The sequence below is a fragment of the Homalodisca vitripennis genome, chromosome 6 (assembly GCF_021130785.1).
Source record: "Homalodisca vitripennis isolate AUS2020 chromosome 6, UT_GWSS_2.1, whole genome shotgun sequence".
NCBI classification, from domain to species: Eukaryota; Metazoa; Arthropoda; class Insecta; order Hemiptera; family Cicadellidae; genus Homalodisca; species Homalodisca vitripennis.
The window spans coordinates 158101396-158121140 of NC_060212.1; the positions used below are offsets into that span (position 1 = coordinate 158101396).

The 19745-nt window shown below is 31.4% G+C and overlaps 1 protein-coding gene across 1 annotated transcript in view; it reads left to right on the forward strand.

The window, feature by feature from the left end:
• The window catches only part of LOC124365077, a 51939-nt gene that overhangs the window by 7017 nt on the left and 25177 nt on the right, over window positions 1-19745 (forward strand). Inside the window, 10 exon segments of the mRNA XM_046821006.1 lie at window positions 1533-1685; window positions 2413-2569; window positions 4518-4703; window positions 4789-4988; window positions 5461-5623; window positions 7819-7997; window positions 10143-10302; window positions 11666-11795; window positions 15321-15472; window positions 16809-16969. Coding sequence (XP_046676962.1) covers window positions 1533-1685; window positions 2413-2569; window positions 4518-4703; window positions 4789-4988; window positions 5461-5623; window positions 7819-7997; window positions 10143-10302; window positions 11666-11795; window positions 15321-15472; window positions 16809-16969 — 1641 coding nt within the window.

Consider the following 19745-nt stretch of genomic DNA (forward strand, 5'->3'; position numbering starts at 1 on the left):
GCAGAAGAAACATAAGCAGATGAATACCTTCTACTTCAATTATAAGCAATAGATCTGGGACATGTGTGGGAAAGTATGGTTCCCACGATAGCGTGCATCTTAGTCACTTATACTCATTAGCATATAAGATTAAATACCATTGCCACACTTAGATTATATTTGCAAAATAAGATGACCTTTTACACTGCTGAATTTAGTTAATTTGCATCCAAACAGAGTATTTTATTTTAAGTTATCTTTAGTTTATTTGCGATCATACAACTTTAACTTTGTTTTAAATCGTTTACTGTATATTAATATCTGCAAACTCAAATGAAGATGGACTCGGTTCTTATACACCGGCTTTGTCCATGTGGGAACCTTCTCATGTAATCTGTTCGCTTTATATTTGTGTATATGTAAATGATATATAAATGTAAATGTAATCTAAAGCTACAGCCAGTTTTTGGTGTATTTCTACCAAACTGAAATTTTGAAAATTCATAATTCACAAACTTGTTATCTAATTAAGATTAAATTTGTACATAAGTAGATGTGTACTGTTTTAGAGTATACCATTTTAGAATTACATGAAAAAGTTGTTGTTAAATTACCATCTTAATTTTAATAACAAACCACCTAACTTCAGGGACAATATTACCCTAATATTAGTCTCTAAGATGGTTGTCTTTATAAAGATGTAATAGTAGGGAATTAATATCTGAGAGGTTTCAGAAACAAGTATTAGACAACCTTCACAGGGAGTGTCTAGGAATTATAAAGATGAAGTAACTAAGTTCAGTTGTTATTAAAGAATATCAATCAGCACATTGAAATTCTGATTTTTCAATGTAAAAATTGCTTCATGAAACGGGACAATACAGTAAAACCTTTCCTGCGTTCTTGGAAAGAGGCTACCGGTCTATGACAGAGAAAAAACATGGATTTTGTAATTAATTAGAATTAATCATTATTAAACAATAAATACAATAAAAGTAACAAAATAAATAAAATATAATAATCAGACAAAAAATCTAACACAGGCGACAAAGAGAGATTATAAATTCTCATGCTTATTTAAACTGGTATACATTTAAACGTCCAATATTACAATTTTCTTAATGCTGAGTACTTTACAAGTGTAATGGTCTTAAGCCAAAGCAAATGGACCAAGACAAAGATTATTTACTGAACTTGATGTAAACTTAGCGTCCTAAGTTACTAGGTCTATTATTGTTGGACCTCTCTCAAAAGTCTAATCGAGAGGGTCAGGCTCTTTGCAAATAGCCCTGAACGTGGGATATGAACCATGTTAATGTCAGTGGAGTGATTGTACAGCACCTAAAAATGCTGAATCTCAGATCTTTAACTTGAGCATTTTCACAAAAGACTAACATTCAGCCTAAACTGAAGGGCTCAATATAAGACCTTTTATAAGACAATTATTGAGATGCTCACCTCAGTGACAGATCTACTTTAACCAGAATTTAGCTTTTATTATGTGAAATTTAAATTCAAAAAAATGTAATTACTTACTCATATTTATTTCACAGGCACCTCAACCTTACGGAGGATGGGAAGGCATCAGAGATGCTCTCACAGATGGCAATGACCCCAAACAACCTGCATTTTCGGCCTTGTATACCCTAACTAGTGAAAGTACTGGCAGTGAAGACTGCCTGTACCTCAATGTTTACACAAATGAGGTACTAAATAGGTGTTGTTTGTTATTTTAAAACACTGCAAATACATGAATTAAAAATACATTGTATTCCATGTTTTGTATAAGCATATTTATTGTACTTGTAATTGACACTTTAATATTATAAAGGTCTAGTTTGAAAATATTATTTCATAATTAATTCTAGTTTACAATAAAGAATTTTTTAGTTTAAAATCTACAATGTTTCATCTCATTTTATTGAAATACTTCACACAGTATTTAATGAGGGACAAAATTAGAAAAAAGTTTAATATTTTTATGTAGGAAACAAATTATGTAAACAATTTTAGGAGTTTAATTAACTTCTTACATTTCCATAGTGTTTTTTTTTTATTTTTCATTTATTCCAAAAATCAAATAACTTTTTTGATAAAAATATTTTGTTCATCCCTGTACAAAATGGGGCCAGTTAAAAGTTTGTAGTTTTTTTTTTAATTTGATATTATAACAAACACATTTTCTATGAATGTTATCTATCAATGTTATTATTAAATACTTCATCATTTTTAACAATTACTTTCTTTTAAAATGTTAATTAATGTAACCTTTAAAACAAAATAAAAACAAACAGAATTTTAGTCAATCACAAGTTTTAGTAGGTGGTAAAATTAGGATCATTTAAAAATTTATAATTAATAATTTTCAAATATGGACTTAGTTATTTATTATATGTTTGTATACTTTGTTTGTATATTAATGATTTATTTTAGCTTTCTCCAAAAAATGGTGAAAAGAAGCCAGTTTTTGTATCCATCCCAGGGGGAGGTTTCTTATGTTGGTCCGGGAGTTCGACTAAATCAGGTGTTGACAACTTCATGAACGGTGATGTAGTAGTTGTCTCTTTCAACTATAGACTTGGTGCTTTTGGTGAGTTACTTTTACAGTTTACAAAATACGCTTACGACATTTCTGTTTTCTGAGATTCCACATATCAGATTTTACGTAATCTGTCTCCCTATAAGTAGCATAATCATGAGAAGAGATGGTGAGTGTGAGAAACAATCTCTAAAATGTTTGAGAAAGTAATAAAATCTCCTGACTAGTATATAGTACATATATATCTACTAATAACTTTAATATCAAATAAAATTTTAAATTTAATTAATTTACTATACATAATTTTCAGTCTAAATTATTATTATTTACTTGGTTAATGTAACTCACAAGTATGATGTTTATCAGTAATGCCACCAAAGCCCGGTTCGGAGTTATTTACAAATAGGACATGTATAATATATACAGTTTATTGCAAAGAAGTCAATCAACTGGTCTGATGGGCTTTAATCCCTCATGTCCGATGAGGGATTGTTCTCCTATTGGCCAATTGATATAGCGTGATGTCTGTACATCTGAAAGAACGTGGGCTGGACGCTATGCCCGGCAATGCTGTTTTGAAACTTATCTCGATATGACCTAATGTAAGTGATTGCTCAATTAAGTGTGAGACTCATTGCCCCTTTGAACCACATTAGCAGAGTCGCTTTGTAGGTCCTGTCAATATCAACTATAGTGTGAGCATTCGTGAAAGTGAAGGCATTGTTTCAATCGTCCCTTTGTTCCCCGTAAGAAGTGTGCCAATGTTGTAGCCCGTTAGTGTGCGACAGATAGATGGAGTCCCTTGAAACTTGTTTCCTACCCCCGATGACTGTTATAGTGGAGTGAGAGAGGTGTAACCATCTACCCATGGATATCTGTCAACCCCCTGGAAGCTCGGAGCTAGATGTGCCACCCCATGTGCAAGGCATGGAGCAATAACTATGTTGGGGAGTCGGCATCATTCCTTCTAAAAACCTTTCTTATTGTTATTATTAAACCCCACCCTTCCATCTGTTTATTTTATTATTAATTCATTAGTATCCCATTTGTTCCCGGCCACTAGTCACGAACAGGGATTTAGCTAAGCGAGACTTATCATTGATCCTGGTCTATCTTATACCGCATCTAAATATTGAGTTCTAGGATAAGCTTAAATTAACTAAACCTGAGTTTATCTTAGAAATGGTCTATTAATCTCTGATAAAAATTTTAGCTACAGAGTTTGAAAGTTAACCACAAAGTAAACAGAAGAGATGCATAAATACCAGGTGTTACATTATAATTTAGCATGTTTATTTCTGTGTTTAAACCTATAAAACAGCCAATTTACAAACAATAACTTGCAGTTTATATGTTGATAACTACAAAAAAGGATACGTTTTTGGCGCTTTCCAACCAAACTGCAGCTTTTAAAGTTCAAAATTTGGAAACTTGTGATTCGATCACGACCAAAATTTTATACTAGATAGGTATACTGTTTTTGAATACCTGTATAATTTAATTACATAGAACAATATGAAAACAAATTTGTTACTAAATTACCATCTTAACTTTTATTTTTGTCTGGGCGGTTTAAAAAATTTGGCATATCACATTATGGAACTCTTAAGAATATTGGCTTGGATTATAATTTTGTAAACAACTATTTAAAACACTTAATTTTAAACATTTATTTTTGGAGAGCCTGTGGACATAGTATGAGACATCAGACTTTGGAGATAATGCAGGTTTGAATCTTGTATGTGACAGCACTTTTTATCAGTACCATCGACCTTGTATAGTTGTATTTTACCAACGATATAATTATCAGTGCACTTACTGCAGAATATAATATACACTCCTTCTCGCAGTAACCCAGACCACAGGGAATAACAGCACACATGGCCAGATTAAAACTTGACTTATATAAGATGTTAAGGCATATAATTTACTAATATATTTAGTTTACTGTAATTTATTGTTTTATAAAATTTCATAGCTTGATTTTTATTTTTTTCAGGATTTCTATCTTTGGAGAGAGAGGATGCTCCAGGAAATGCAGGACTCAAGGACCAGACTTTGGCCTTACAGTGGGTACATGACAACATTGACAGTTTTGGAGGTGATCCAAACAATGTCACCCTTATTGGAGTTAGTGCTGGAGGAGCCTCGGTACACTTTCAACTTTTGTGTCCTCCTTCCAGAGGTAATTTAAAAACTGTAAAATATTATTTGAAACATTTTGAATGAATAACACAATATGAATTTGTAAATGTTTCGGTTTATTTCAGGACTGTTCCATAAGGCTATTATACAATGCGGCTTTGCAAATAATCCATGGGCTAATCAAGAAGCTCCACGGGAAACTGCTTTAGAACTGGCCAAAGCCTTGGGATGTACCTCTGAGGACTCTGATGAAGTACTTAAATTCCTCAAGTCTGCATCTGCCGATGATATAGTGGCTGGCACTCATAAGTTATGTATGGCTGAGGTATGAGAGCAAGTGTTTCAGCAGTAATGTTGTGGTTTGAAACAACAAATTGTGTCATCTTAAACTCATATTTCTCAATCTATAATAATTCTTTCTTAAATTTTGTAAGCCAATCTTTACTGTTCCTTTCAATATGTCATAGGCTGTTCAATAATATGATTAAACATCATTAATAAATATTATTTTGAACAATCAAACTTTTTGAAAGTCATGATGTATAATTATGCAAATGAGGTTGAGAATACACAAAATTAATATTAACCCTTATAGTATTAAAGTATCATAATATAGGCTGGAGAATACCCAAATAGTGTCAAGTTGTTAGAATTTAACTCTGAGGCAATTAATTAAATCACAACAATGTTAAATTAATAAATGTATATTTTTCATAATAATTGAAATAAAAAAAAAGGTAATATAAAATAGAAAACATAATAATAGTTAAATTTTGTTCTTATACAATTTTTTTCAGAGGAAAAAAGTTCCGGACTTTGTGTTCACCCCCAGTGTGGAAGTATCTGGAGCAGAATCCTCTCTGCCTGATCTTCCTGACAATCTAATGAAAAGAGGGGAGTTTGCTCAGGTTCCTGTCATTCTTGGGTGTTCTGTCAGAGAAGGAACTGTAGTAACCATGTGTAAGTAAAATACTATTAACATTAAGTTAACACATTATAAAAGTTAAATAACACGGTAGGTTAATATTCTGTGGTGGATATGCTGACTGATATGTACATATAGGCATAGTCCTTAGTTCTTGATTCTAGAGTTATTCAAGATAAGTAAGGTGGGGGACCTCCTCCTATCGAAATGTATAAGAAAGGATAGTGGGGACCATTTCTAAGTAATGTCATCTTGGAAAAAGATGAGTCCAGTCTCTCCGGTTAAATCGGGCAGGGATGGCATGCAGTGATACCCAGGTTTGCCTTTAACACTTAAGGAGCCCCATCAACCCTAACAGTCCTCCCCCATGGTAGACTAGTCCTATTGGTCTACCTTTGTAACCCAATATCTTGACATTTGATGTTAGTGATGTGCCGCTCCTAGACATAATTAGGGTTGCCTAGATTTAAGTGACACATTGATTTTGCTGTATCTAGTATAGGTTCAACTGGAAGATATAAATCAGTTAGAAGTGAACCCTTCTGGATATGTATTAATTATTGTATGATAACAAGTAAAAGATAAGAGTTTAGAATATAGGGCATATTACTTTAATCTACACCTTTAGCCCCCTGTTAGAAATTTGCTAATATATCATTCTTACCTAAACCCAGTTGTTTCACAACAACTGCTTGTTCATGGAAAATTCAATTTCCTTTTAAATATAATTTCACTGCGTGCAGATTGCAGACATCTCTCAACAGTATTGTAGAGTGTTGGCCTGGATCTGGTGCCACATCATCAGCATTTGTCTACATCACTTTAGTGTCTAGAGCTCAGACACTTGTAAAAGGAAAATTGTACGTGCGTGTGATAAAGCCAATCTCTTTGTCCGATTGATGATCTTCATTTCCTGCAAGCAGAATGTAGTATTTTCTTCTACAGGGTGGTGTGTTCACAATCTTTTATATTTGTATAATACTACTTGTTATCTGCGGCTTTACATGTAGTGTCCTGCTGAATAACAGGAATGTCATGTTGAATGCGAAATTCTATGGAGTTTGATTTAAATAGCTTGAAAATTTTCAGTAGCTCTTGGACCAAGATTGAAAAAGTAGCCTCTGGAGAAATTCAAAATTTATAGTCCGTAATTTTCTTAATAAAAGCACTAATGATTTGATATAATGGAATCCTATTGTAATTTGTTTACAGAAATGTTCATATTTAAGTGTTTATGAAAATTTCAACACTACAATGCATAGTTGCTTTTACGTGAAAAGCATTCAAACTATCACATCTAAGATATTTATGATTAATTGTGTCTTCTTAATTATATTCAATAATTATTTGAAATATAGCTTTATAAATCTGACTTACAACTTCCTTGCTTTTATTCCTTATATACAAGTATAATACCATACTTGATATACAAAATACATATATAAAGATATGTAATAACATCAAATACATTTATGGTTTCAATTACTACTTTTCATTCTTTTCCAGATACCTTAAGATATTTTCCTTCATATTTGGTATCCTCAGGTTGTTTAAATTTTTTTACATTCTCATTCATCACTAATAAAAATATACCCTACTTAGCTGTAATTCTAAACTAATCCTCATTATATAAGATTTACTAGATTGATTAGTCTGTTAATGGTTATGCAATTGTGATGGAGAATGGAAAATAGTGTTTTTAACACTACACAAGAAACTAATTGTAACTTTTATTTGATGGGGCATATTGAAATTAGCTCATGAAATAACGGCTTAATGCATAGGGATTTTTAGAGCATGTCTACGAAATATAACTGCCATAATGATGCTTTTATATTAAAAATAATTTAATTTATGTAGGTCATATTTCATTTCAAATCATTTAATTTCCTTCAGTCTGAAAATGTATATAAAACTGACAAAATTAATATCATTAACCACATTCAATTTCCCTTAAGCATGGTTACAAATTTCTAAAAATTACTATTTAAATCCACATTAATCTTTGTGGAGAGACCAAAAAAATATTTCTATTTTTATTGCCTTAAAGCAAGGCATCTTTCTATTACTAACAATTATTTTATTTAAACCAACTAAAACTTTCTCATCACCTTAAGTAATGGGGCTCATATTTAGGAACATTACTATTCAGGAAAGATTAGACTTTGTTTTAACTTGTTAATACAGTTGACAAAATCACTCTAGAATACTGTATTATATTTGGTTCTAGTTAATGGAATCAGTGATAAAGCATTTGAGTTCATCAACAACAATCCTGAAGTGCTTGTGCCATCATTTCTGGGACTAAATCAAAGAAGTGTTGACAAGAAAGAGGCTGAAAATGAAATTTGGGAATTTTACTTCAAAGGAGAACCTCTTTGTTGGGATACTGTACACCAATACCTCGTAGTAAGTATTAAAAAAGGTAACTTACTCTTACTTACTCCTGTGGCCACTCGAAACCCAGATGGTTTTTGACCTCCCCAACAATGTCTCTCCAACTTCCTCTATCTTGAGCCACTTCCAGTGTAGCGCCAATCGTTCTTAAATCCTTCTCCACCTGATCTCTCCATTGCATCCTGGGTCTTCCCAATGGCCTCACTCCCTCTGGTTCCCCTCGCCACACCTTCTTTATCATTTTATCTTCTCCCCTACGGGCAACATGGCCCATCCATCTCATTCTTTTACTCCTGATCAGTGCAATCACATCGGGATCTTGGTATATTTCTCTTAGTTCTCTGTTCTTCCTGATCCGCCATATGTCTCCTTCTTGAACTGGTCATAGGTAAAAAAAGGTAAAGGATGTCTTATTTAACCAGGCGAGTTAGGTCTAAGAACACTCTGATACAATCTGGAGCACAATAGCTTAAAAATGACTTCCGGACCACCACCAATGGCCAGGCAGGCAGACTGCTTGCAAAGACAGACGGTCGCTCAACAGTCATCCATCCAAGCATCAGCAATGCTTGACAAACTGGTGAATTAGTATGCTGGTTATTTATTTGCTTACTTCCTCATCCTCATTTGTGATATATATATATATATATATATATATATATATATATATATATATATATATATATATGAAATAGGAGTTGGTAATTATATTTTGGCATAAGGGATCTTAGTATGTCAATAAAAGAAAATACTCTACCTTAGATTGTGTTAGAATTAATCAAAGTTTTTTACGTCCAAGCTCTCATACAATCAAATATTTATTTCTAAACTAATATTTTAAATAAAAATTATGTTCTGGAATTTTGCTGGCTGGCCTTTAGTGAGGCTGGAAAAAATGTAATTTCTGTATGTATGTCTGTGTGTGTGTCCACTCAATATCATGCAAGCTAAAAAATGTATAGACTTGAGATTCTGCTAGAGCTTCAGTTCTATATAAGCAACAGTAAGTTCAATGGTGGTGCATGTCGCCCAATGAGATTTGGCTGAGCACTTTCACATTTGCCTTATAGTTAACTATAATGGCAACGAGAAAATTTCAGAATAAATAAATTTAGACACAAACTAAGTACAATTATATGAGATTTTAACATGCAACTTTTTCAGTAATAGAGTAAAATGAAAAAAAAAAATATATAGGGTGGAAAGTTAATGTTAAAAGTCTGTAGCAAGATTTCATTCAATGCATTCTTGCGTTGTAGTATTCTCCTTAGCTCACAGGAATTTTTATATTTAAACACAGCCATGAAAACTAACTTAATGAACGAAAATGTGAATGTGTCATGTGATAAGATATCCAGAGAGAGTGTCCATTCATACACTCTACATTTTGCATGAAACTTCATTTCTACATAAAGCAGAATGTATTTTATGATGGTGCATGTTACCAGCGTAATTTTTTTGTCAATTTCTTTTCTATATGATTGTCTGTCTATCCGTCGGCAAGTCATCTCGAGAATGAAATGAGTTATAGTTTTGAAATTTTGCATGCACCTCGCTAAAGTCTCTTACACGACATGTGGTGTGGTGTACTCCTACTTTGTACATAACAGTATACTATAAAAATCTACTGATTCATAGTTCTCTTTTTGGTTGCAACCTACAAAACGTTAGGACCAACAACAGATGCATATTACAAAGCAAAAGCAAGTTTAACAACAGATCTGAAAGTGTGAATCAAACTGTAGGTTTGATGATTAAAGGAGCCTAAATCATCAACCCGTGATCAGTAAAAACGGTCTAACATAATGAAATAATTCCTTAGGTAAATAACCCTTTGACATCAGTCTGTTACCATTAAAATGGAGGGTCTTAAAATGTTGGTCTGCTGGCTTGGGTTCAGGACCAAAAAGTTGTGCTATGAAAAAGTTTAGTGGCTAAATTAATATATTGTAGAATACTCAACATTGACCTAATATCTAACAACCTAACATTGAGCATCTTGGTAGGATAACAGAATTAAAAGTTTTAACTTAAAAACTATGTGTCCTTGGGCATCTTATTGAGATTAGTTTATATGACCAGTCAACAGAATTTGCTGCCTAAATTGTTTAATAAGATTTAGAGTTCATATACAAGTTATAATTTCCAATATTTCAGTGTCAGAGCGACATTCAGTTCAATTTTGGAATGGAACAAACCAGAAGTTACCTGGTAGAGAAATCCACAGCTCCAGTCTACACGTATCTCTACACTAATCACTCAAGGTGTATATGTCATCTCACATTCCAAGGAGAACTTTCAAAGCTGCTTTCTTCAGGTAAGTGAAGTGTGATTTGGAAATATTTCTTTTAGTGAATTGTGTGAGAATTACAGTTTAACTACAATGGTCTTACCATGAAGACATCTCACACCAACTGTAGAGAATATACATTTTATAGGAATTTAAATTAAATCTATGATTGAGTGACTTTCCTACCAATACCCATTACTTTTTATTGGTTAGGAAAATCAAATCAGGATTGTGGTAAATTTATTTACAATTTATATAAGCAAATGTTACTTCGTACAACTAATTTTTGAATTTGTAATTTATGGATACATTTTGGAGGTAATAAATATTAGATCAAAATGGCTTGAAGTTTAATTTTTATCCATTCTGTGTCTAAAGGTTTTATAAATTTATTTCTCTATTAGTCTATTATATGATTTGCTTCTCTTTCTAATAACCTCTAAAATTATGTTTTACGAAAATTGTTTTCCGTTTTATATAATTTCATCAACTACGTAACATGAAAACAAAAACATCAAACATCATGAAATCAAACATTTAATCATCAAAACCAAACTAATATCCTGTTTATCTGTCCGATAATTTCAACTTTATCTCTGATATTAGTGAACGACCTACAAGAAGGGGAGCAACATTACTATTAATCCAATCCATCAATCATAATTTTTTAATAGGTCCTTCACTGTTGAAGCTTGTCGTCTTTGGAACAATCTCCCCGATGATATTAGATGTATTGAGGACTGTGCACACTTTGTGGCTGGGGTTAAGGGCTTGCTGCTGGAGGGCCTGTGGGGGTGACGGGTGGTGCTGCTTATTGCGGTCATGTGGTCAGAGGATGTGTTAGAGTGACTGAATGTCTTCTTGTTCTTCATTTTGATTTTTCTTGTATTAATTACAACAATATCAACTTTTTCTTTTGTATTTTCAGTTTTAAATTCATTTTATTATGTAGGTTTTTACTTTAAGGTCATTTAATTTTGTGTAGGTTAAGAAATGTTATATTTAAATTATAATTTAATAATTTACTGAATGTGTATTAAACTATTATATACATATGAGGTTGAGTGGTAGAGAGGGCTTGACAGCTCTAACTCCGCCTCTTTAATAAAGGCATTTTTCATTTCATATAAGTTAATTCTCCCTTACGTCAGTTATTTATAACACGAAATCTCAACCATAAGCTTGGAGAGATAAGCTTTTCCTCAGAATTATCTGCAAAACTCGATTTATATATTAAACATTTTTATAAAATAGTTAAAGCTTATTGAAGCATTCCTTTTAGCAATAATTCTTTGTTCTATGCATTTTTAACTTCTTTTAAACTTTTATGTACCAATGAACCAAAAACTGTCCCATTAAAGTTGTGTAATAAAATTATTGTTTGATTTAGAAACATGCCATGGTGCAGACAGCTTGTATACTGTTAAATCTGAAATGATTAAAACTCCAGAACTATCTCCTGAAGGAAAGGAAGTAATTAGTAAACATGTCAAAGCGTGGAATAATTTTGCCACTTTTGGGTGAGTATCAAATTGCTATATAGTGTATTTTATTCTTACTCTTTACAATACTCATACAAAGAAAAGTTCTCCTCACATTAAAATTTATTTTTATAGCTATCCTACTTCAGGAATTAAAAACAAAACTAGTGGTAAAGTAGCTGGTGAGAAGACAATTAGTACATATAGGAGTACTTAAAAGCTATAATGTATGGCAATACATTTTACTTACTTTTTTTTTTTTTAAAAAAAAAGGAGAGGCCAATCCCCTTTTAAACCTTATTCTGTCCGTCCTCATGGGCCACTGGCCTATGCAAGGATCCATCCAGAACAAAACACAACAATGGACTGGTAATGGACTGCCACTAAGAAGGAAAGAAAAAAAGGATAAGAATAGAAATGAAACATATCTGAAAACTCCTTAGAGTCCAGACACGAAAAGCACAAGTCACGAGTATGAGCAGTAAGAGCAAAACACGTGACACAAGCACAGGCAAAAGTGGGAGTGATTTCTATCCTTCCTTCCGAACCTTCCATCCTTTATAACAAAATTTAAGCAAAGAGAGTAACTGGTTTTGTACCTAGCTAACAAGCTACAGTATCTTTTGGAAAGCATACCAATAAGACAATGCAATTGAATTTTGTTTGGAATATTTCATTAATTTTTTATTTACCCAAAAAAACTTACATGAACACAAAAATTAGACACAATTTTTTTATAATTTCATGAGGACCTTTAAGTAGGAAATTTAGTGAATTTTGTAAGGTCCAAATAAAAACCACTAAAGATAACCATTTGTATGAGTGAATTTTTTAGAGTATTTATATGACTCCAGATTCAGGGAGGAATAGTGCAGTCATTGAAGTGAAAAATACGGTCTTACCTCCGAATTTTTTTACTGTGAACCGATTTGGATGAAATTTTGGAATTAGGCTCATATTACCCTTAACTTCAAAAGTGAAAATGATCTGAACTCCACCTATTATTTTTAAGGGGTGTAAACAACCCCTTAATGGAAAAATTGACATTGAGCAATTTTATCGCTAGAAAACATGTCTAATAGTAAGTGGTGACATTGTAAAGTGTTTTCTAACACAATTACCTCATATTAAATTCATTTTCAACCCCTTGAAAATCTTACAACCCTTGCAAACAACCCCTAAATTGAAAAAAAATCACAAAAAAAATACTTTGGTATGACATAAAAAGATGTAAGTATAGAGTAAGTAATATTTTATATTCTCTATAATAATTATCAAATTTTTAACCCCCTTTCAACCCTTGAAAACTGCCACTTGATAAAAAATTGTTAAAACTTTTTTTTTTATAAAATGAAAAGGATTTAAATATCATTCCACACTCTCGAAAATGATTATAATATTCTTAAATTTTTCTACTCTTAAAATTACCCCTAAATTAAAACAGTAAATATATATGATTACATATTTAAAAATAATTTAATTTAGAGTAAAATATTGCCATTTATTGAATAAAATATTTACAAATTATATAGAATTCACTCAAATGGGCGAATATACATATAAGAACGTTGGTATGTATTCAACGTTCAAAATATATGAGCCATATTATGTATATATATATATACACATTACAATAGTTTTGGGTCTCTATTATACTGCGTACTTTCACATTGCTCCAAATAGTCACACTCAGAAATTTTCAGTTACTAAGTAGAAAAAATATGATAAGTTTTGGACCATAACTCCTTCAATTTTCATGCTATCACAATTTATAAAAAACCATTGTAAAGGTAATTAAGAGAGCTACAACATCCTTCATTGCAATATATAGTAAAAAACCTTTTTTTCAAACGGTGATGGGTTAAAGGGCTTAAGAGAGGCTGTGATTGCGCTGCCACGCGCTCTTTAAACAATCATATCTCCGTCAATTTTTGTTTGACAGAAAAAACAAAAATACCAAATTGTTTGTCAGAAAGATACCTAAATCTTTTAATCATACACTTTTATACGTATCTGTCGTCATTTTTGAAATATTATGAAAAAAGGTGGTTTTTAAAAAATTTGAAATTTTTTTTTAATCGTGACTTTTTTGAAAAATATGTGTCCTGAAGCAGCCAAACTGATACAATCTATCACAATCTTCATAATAAAGTTAATTCTAGGCGAAATACGATTAATTTTAATTTTGGTTGAAATGGCACTTATGAAACCCATTGATTTAAAAGAAAAAACATTAGATGCTCCTCTTATTTGCAATACAGCTTACTTATTTTACGTGCAAAAGACTTTTAATAGTGCTCATTTTAAAGCTTATTTCAAGCACTACAAAACCCTTTTTTATTATTATTAGAATGCCTAAAATGCATCTGCTCGCCGTTAGATGGCATTGACCACATCGATTAAATTTACAAAACAAAACAAAAAAATGGCTTTGATCTTTAATATATAGCTTAATATTGCACTTAGAACACTTTATAAAAAACCTAATTGTTTACTTTTTTACCTGCTACAATTTTGTTCTTTATAAAATTTTCGATAAAACGTATATTTTTGGAGGTATTTGCAAAAAACGATGAAAAACGTGAAAAAATTGCGAATTTTCAATTGCCAATATCTTGAATATTATTGGATTTTTCGAAAAACTTTATAGATGATTTTTTGCTTAAAATTAGGCCTTCTATCGATATCCGAGGTTATTTTGAACAAAAAAACAATTCACACCCGAGAAGGGGTGGCAACCACCCCCAGGGTGATTGCGGAGTTCAAATCATTTTCACTTTTGAAATTAAGGGTAAGGTGAACCTAATTCTAAAATTGTATGCAATTCGGTTCACAGTAAAAATATTCGGAGCAATATTGCTTCAATGACTGCACTAGAAGCATGACTGATGACTGTAGCCAGAAAATCAGGAGAGGACTTGACACACACACGATTGCTTGGTCCTGGAAGTGGTTGTTACAAAAACGTTGCTCTTTTATAGTTGTAGTGAGACTAACCATAACTATCTGTGTGTGAGCAGTGGAAAAGAAGTTTGTGGCAGGTCCTGATTTCCTGAAGATATAAACTTGAACTCTGCGGTCAGACATTATTACCCCAGGCAGAATTGACTGCTAAATGTGGATGGTAGCAAAATTCTATATTAGCCTCCAAACGTGTTTAATGCAAATAAGAGGTATAAACCATCTATAACACTTGTATTTTTCTATTTATACTGTGTACATTTTGAGTTCACAAGACTCATCTTCAGTTACTTACTTACTTCAGTTAGACGATTTAGCTTTACTAACCTAATCTAACCATTATTATTTATTGTGTAAATGCCCACCCAAAGTTGCTAAATCCTTTTTATTATTGATGGCCTCCGTTTACTCAGAAAATACCTATTTTTTTACAAAAAATCTTTGTCATTTTAACGTAACATAAGTTTGGTACTTTTGTAAATTTCAAAATGTAATAAAGTTGACAATAGGTGACTTTTCTTGTATATTTGTAAAATTTCAAGATTGTTTTTGATATTGTGTATGTTAACAATTCTATAATGTCACCTTCTGTCATTGTTATAGTGACCCTAACCACAAGGGTTTGGGAGCAGTTTGGCAAAAGGACTCAGTTGCCAGTCCTTGTTTCATGGAAATGGGAACCTCCTGGAGTCTGAAATCAGGCCTTACTCTGCCAGATAGGATTGGGTTCTGGAAGAGGCTGACAGCAAAATATGGTAAAACATAGAATATTTATAAAGAAGATAACATGGCAAAATTAACAGACTGCTAGATTATGTAGTTAACCCATTTTTGACTGTGAATTACATGAAATACAATATCCTTTTACCACAATAATGGTTTGTGTTTTATTTACCCATTTAGTTTACAACCCATCTGCTATAATTAAATGATAATATCATAAGCTGTTTTAATAGCCAGTGCCCTGTAAGATAATATTAAATATGGTGTAAACTCTCAGACTAATGACATGATTTTGATATTCAATTCAACCTCCAGCAAATATCTAATTTGAATCATAATAAGTAGTAATGAGATGCTGTAAATTATCACATTTCAGTAAAAAGAAAACATGTAAACAAGTCATATACAAGGAATGTCTAGAAAGTCATAGATATCTAGAAACAAGTATAGCCTCGAGTACTTGAAATACCAATCACCAAAGATTATTGAAACACGTAAAGCAGTATGTTTCATAAGGTACGTGGAATTTGGGTATTTTGATGTAGATCACCACATATAACATCAAAGCTCATTGTATGATGTTTTATAGATCCTTGATCTGATGACAACTTTATCCCTCTTATCTGTTGTCAGCGGATAGGGGCAGAGATTACACTGATTTGAAAACTGAGGATGTGTAAAGGAATGAATGTTCTATAAGAATCTCTTGAAGGAAGAAGTTTACTGAACTGGTTTGAATAGGTGTACAAGAGGAGCTAAGTATTTGTTCTTTCAAATTGTCTTAGTGACAGGTTGGTTGTTTTAAACAGAATTCTGCATGGTTACTACATATGGTAAAGTACAGGTATAATAAATTCTGGATATAGCTTTTTCCTAAGAGATCCTTTTGGTAGATACTATTTTGGATATGATTAATCATATAAATCTGTCGATAAGGAGAAGTTGTGGTATGAAAATAAGATGGTGTGCTTATCTGAACAAATTATTGGAATTTATAAGATATCATTTAGCATAGTACAGTCTTCACTAGTATCACAAACACTTTAAACAAAAAATTGAATACATAAAATCAAGTAAGTAGGGTAATGTAAATAAAAGTATTTACAATGACATTTATATTGGAGATTATAGGTAATATGAAATTAATTTACGTATAAAGCTGCATTCAACACCACCATCAACGTTAATTTTTATTTTGAAAATAAAAGTGATGATTCACCTTGACCACCTAATAACTTCTAGTCATGCAATTGAAGATAAATGAGTTTCAAAACTAAAACAAAAAATAGAACTGATAACTGATGTGAGATAAAGTTATCAAATCAAGTTACTGTCAGTGTCGAGTTATGAACTTGGCACATTGTTGAGTTTTAGAACAAGTGAACATGGAGGAAGAAACAGTTGTGATACAAACTAAACTGGGTCAGCTGAGAGGCCTGGTTAAACATTCTGTTCTCAATGACAAGACTTACTATGCCTTCCTGGGTATACCGTTTGGCAAACCCCCTCTCGGGAACCTCAGGTTTAAGGTAACATCAACAAAAATGTTTTATTATATGAATTTATTATTTATTTCTCTATGGCACAGCATATATTTTGAAAGTGCAATAACTAAAAGTATATATTACTATAATGTAAATTTTCCATGAATAGATCAAAATGACTTTAAATGATTTCATGTTTTTCTTTTATAAAGTTATAAATCATAATCAAATCTCTTTTCAGTGATTGATGAGTTTTCCTATAGGGTTTCCTTTATTCTTGTAAAAGTTAAAACTAGCTGTGGGTATATTTGCATTTTAATGTGGAGTGCACATTGAAAGTATCTACAGATTATATGTTTTTAAAACCAACCAACATTTTTTGTTGTAGTGGTGGTTAAATGCTCAACTCTCATTTGCAAGAAAAAGTGCTGAAATGTGATAGCTTTTTTGTGGTGTGGACATACAGATTCAAAATAATAACTTTTATTCATCGATACTGAATATTAGGAACATATATTAGCATACAAACTAATCAGTTCCTTAGACAATATGTCATATCTTACTTCATCTGGCATCTTTCTGTCTGTGTGTTTTTTTTTAAATCAATGACTATAAAATGATTTAAACTATAGTGTTACAATTTGGTACAGATATTTTTCTGCACTTAAATATTAAAAACAAATTAAAATATTTTCATTACTTCGAAAATGGCCTGCGTTTTAAAATTCATGCCATATCTCACATAAACTAATTTAAAAATTACAGTTTTATTGCAAATTTATATATCACTTATGTATATTTAAACAGGAAAAATTCATTGTCTCAGATAACTTTAATCTGATCATATTAAATTTACTACTACATGTTTTTAATTTATGATCTGAACAATGTTTCCTTATATCAGATTTTGTGAAATTATAAATGAAAAGCTACTTTAAGTTATTTATTTTCAAATAATACCAAATAAATGCAAACACTAAACAAGACAATAAAAGGCATATAGCAAAGGGAACTTTTTGATTATTCGAACCATTGTAAACATTTTACTAAAGTTCTAAACATCTTTAGATTGTAAAGTGTGGGTAAATAATTGTTTACTTTTCTTTTTAACACTCTTGTTTGACTTTATTTAAGTTTAATTTTATATAAGCTAAATATATTGATTAAATTAACTGTAATTTTTTCTGTTTTGTAAATGTTATTACTATTCATAGTAACTATTGTTAGTTATTTCTTGCCAGTCATTAGTGTTGGGTGTGATTTTATCTAAATGTGTCATGATAAGCCAGCAGCATGAAATTCAACTCATGTTATCAGCAATGGATAAGAACTTTGTTGATATTTTAGTTGTCTAAAGATAACTTGCAATGTCACACTATTTTATACAGAGGAATTTTATTTTCAAAGGAAAATATATTTTCAAATCAATCACTTTTTCTGACTTACCGTACCTGTATTCATTTAGGTCTTATACAGATATTATAGATATTATACACTGAAATCTGTGTGATGCAGGGGTATATACAGAGAAAAAAGAGTAAAATGTTATCCTCATGACCCCAAATTAATCATACAAGTTTACTTTTTTATATTATACCAATCCCAAGTAACAAAATGTCATATTTAAAAAATTGTATATCTCACTTACAAATTCCTTAACACTAATATGTTTAATAAATTTAGAGATAAAAACAAAAAATCTATTAAAACAAATTAAGAAGCAAAAGTTTCAGTTCACATTTAGTTTATAAGTACTGAATTTGATTTTTGCATAGTGATTGATTATTGGCATAACAAAAAATACAGCAAAGTAACAAAATAGGTACAATAAAAAATTACACAATAACTTACGTATACAAACTTTTCTTTGTATAACTCTGTTTACTATACTAGACATAAAAGAATGCTTCCATATCTAGTGTATAGTTATTCGAAATGAGTTCTTATTAAATATTTATAGCGACGAATAAGGAACTGTCTGTATTGGTGGCCATCTTTATTTTATCTTCATAAGGATAGTGATAAATTTCAAACATTTACAACATTATGTTTAACCATAGAATTATTAGAGGTGTCTCAATTTAAAGCTATGTTTAATACACATCCAAACAACTTTTAGTTCTTTCAATATTGTATTATTCAGGAGAAAAATGAAACATTATATTATATCTTTTAATTAATAAAGAAGTATACAGTTTACAAGAAAAACTAAAAAGTGCTTGGATTAATTACATCTTTAAAATTAAACATCTTTCCTAATTCTATAGCCAAAAATAAAGGCATCAAAGTATTTCAAGTTAAAAATTGTTCTTATGGGTTAAAACTCAATGTTATTTCAGCACAACCGGCTGTTAATACAATATAGTAAGAGCATTATTGTAACCTGCTCAAAAATAGTTCACTGATTTTTAAGACAGTGTTGCCATATCAGTGATAACCTCTAGCTGTTCTCTTTATAATGTGGTTATGGTCAAATACTATCGGTTTGATTTATATGTTGTCTACAAAACACAGATTTAAATTAAATTTATGAATGTGTGATGTTTGTTTATTGCATGAGGTGCTGAGATAGAGCAGTATTTTTTCATACAAATAAAACTGGCAACAGTGTTGGGCAACAAGTGTGGAGGGGGTATTGAGACACACCAACCACTATCGGACTATTTTCGTGTGGGCTGCTTTTGCGTAATGGCCCTGAGGCTAAAGCAAAATGACCAAGATGTAGACTAATCATATAGGTCCAAGCCTATCTCAAGAAGTATCTAATCGAGTTGGCCAAGACTTGGGTGAATGACCCCAAATGAGGAATTAAAGCATATCC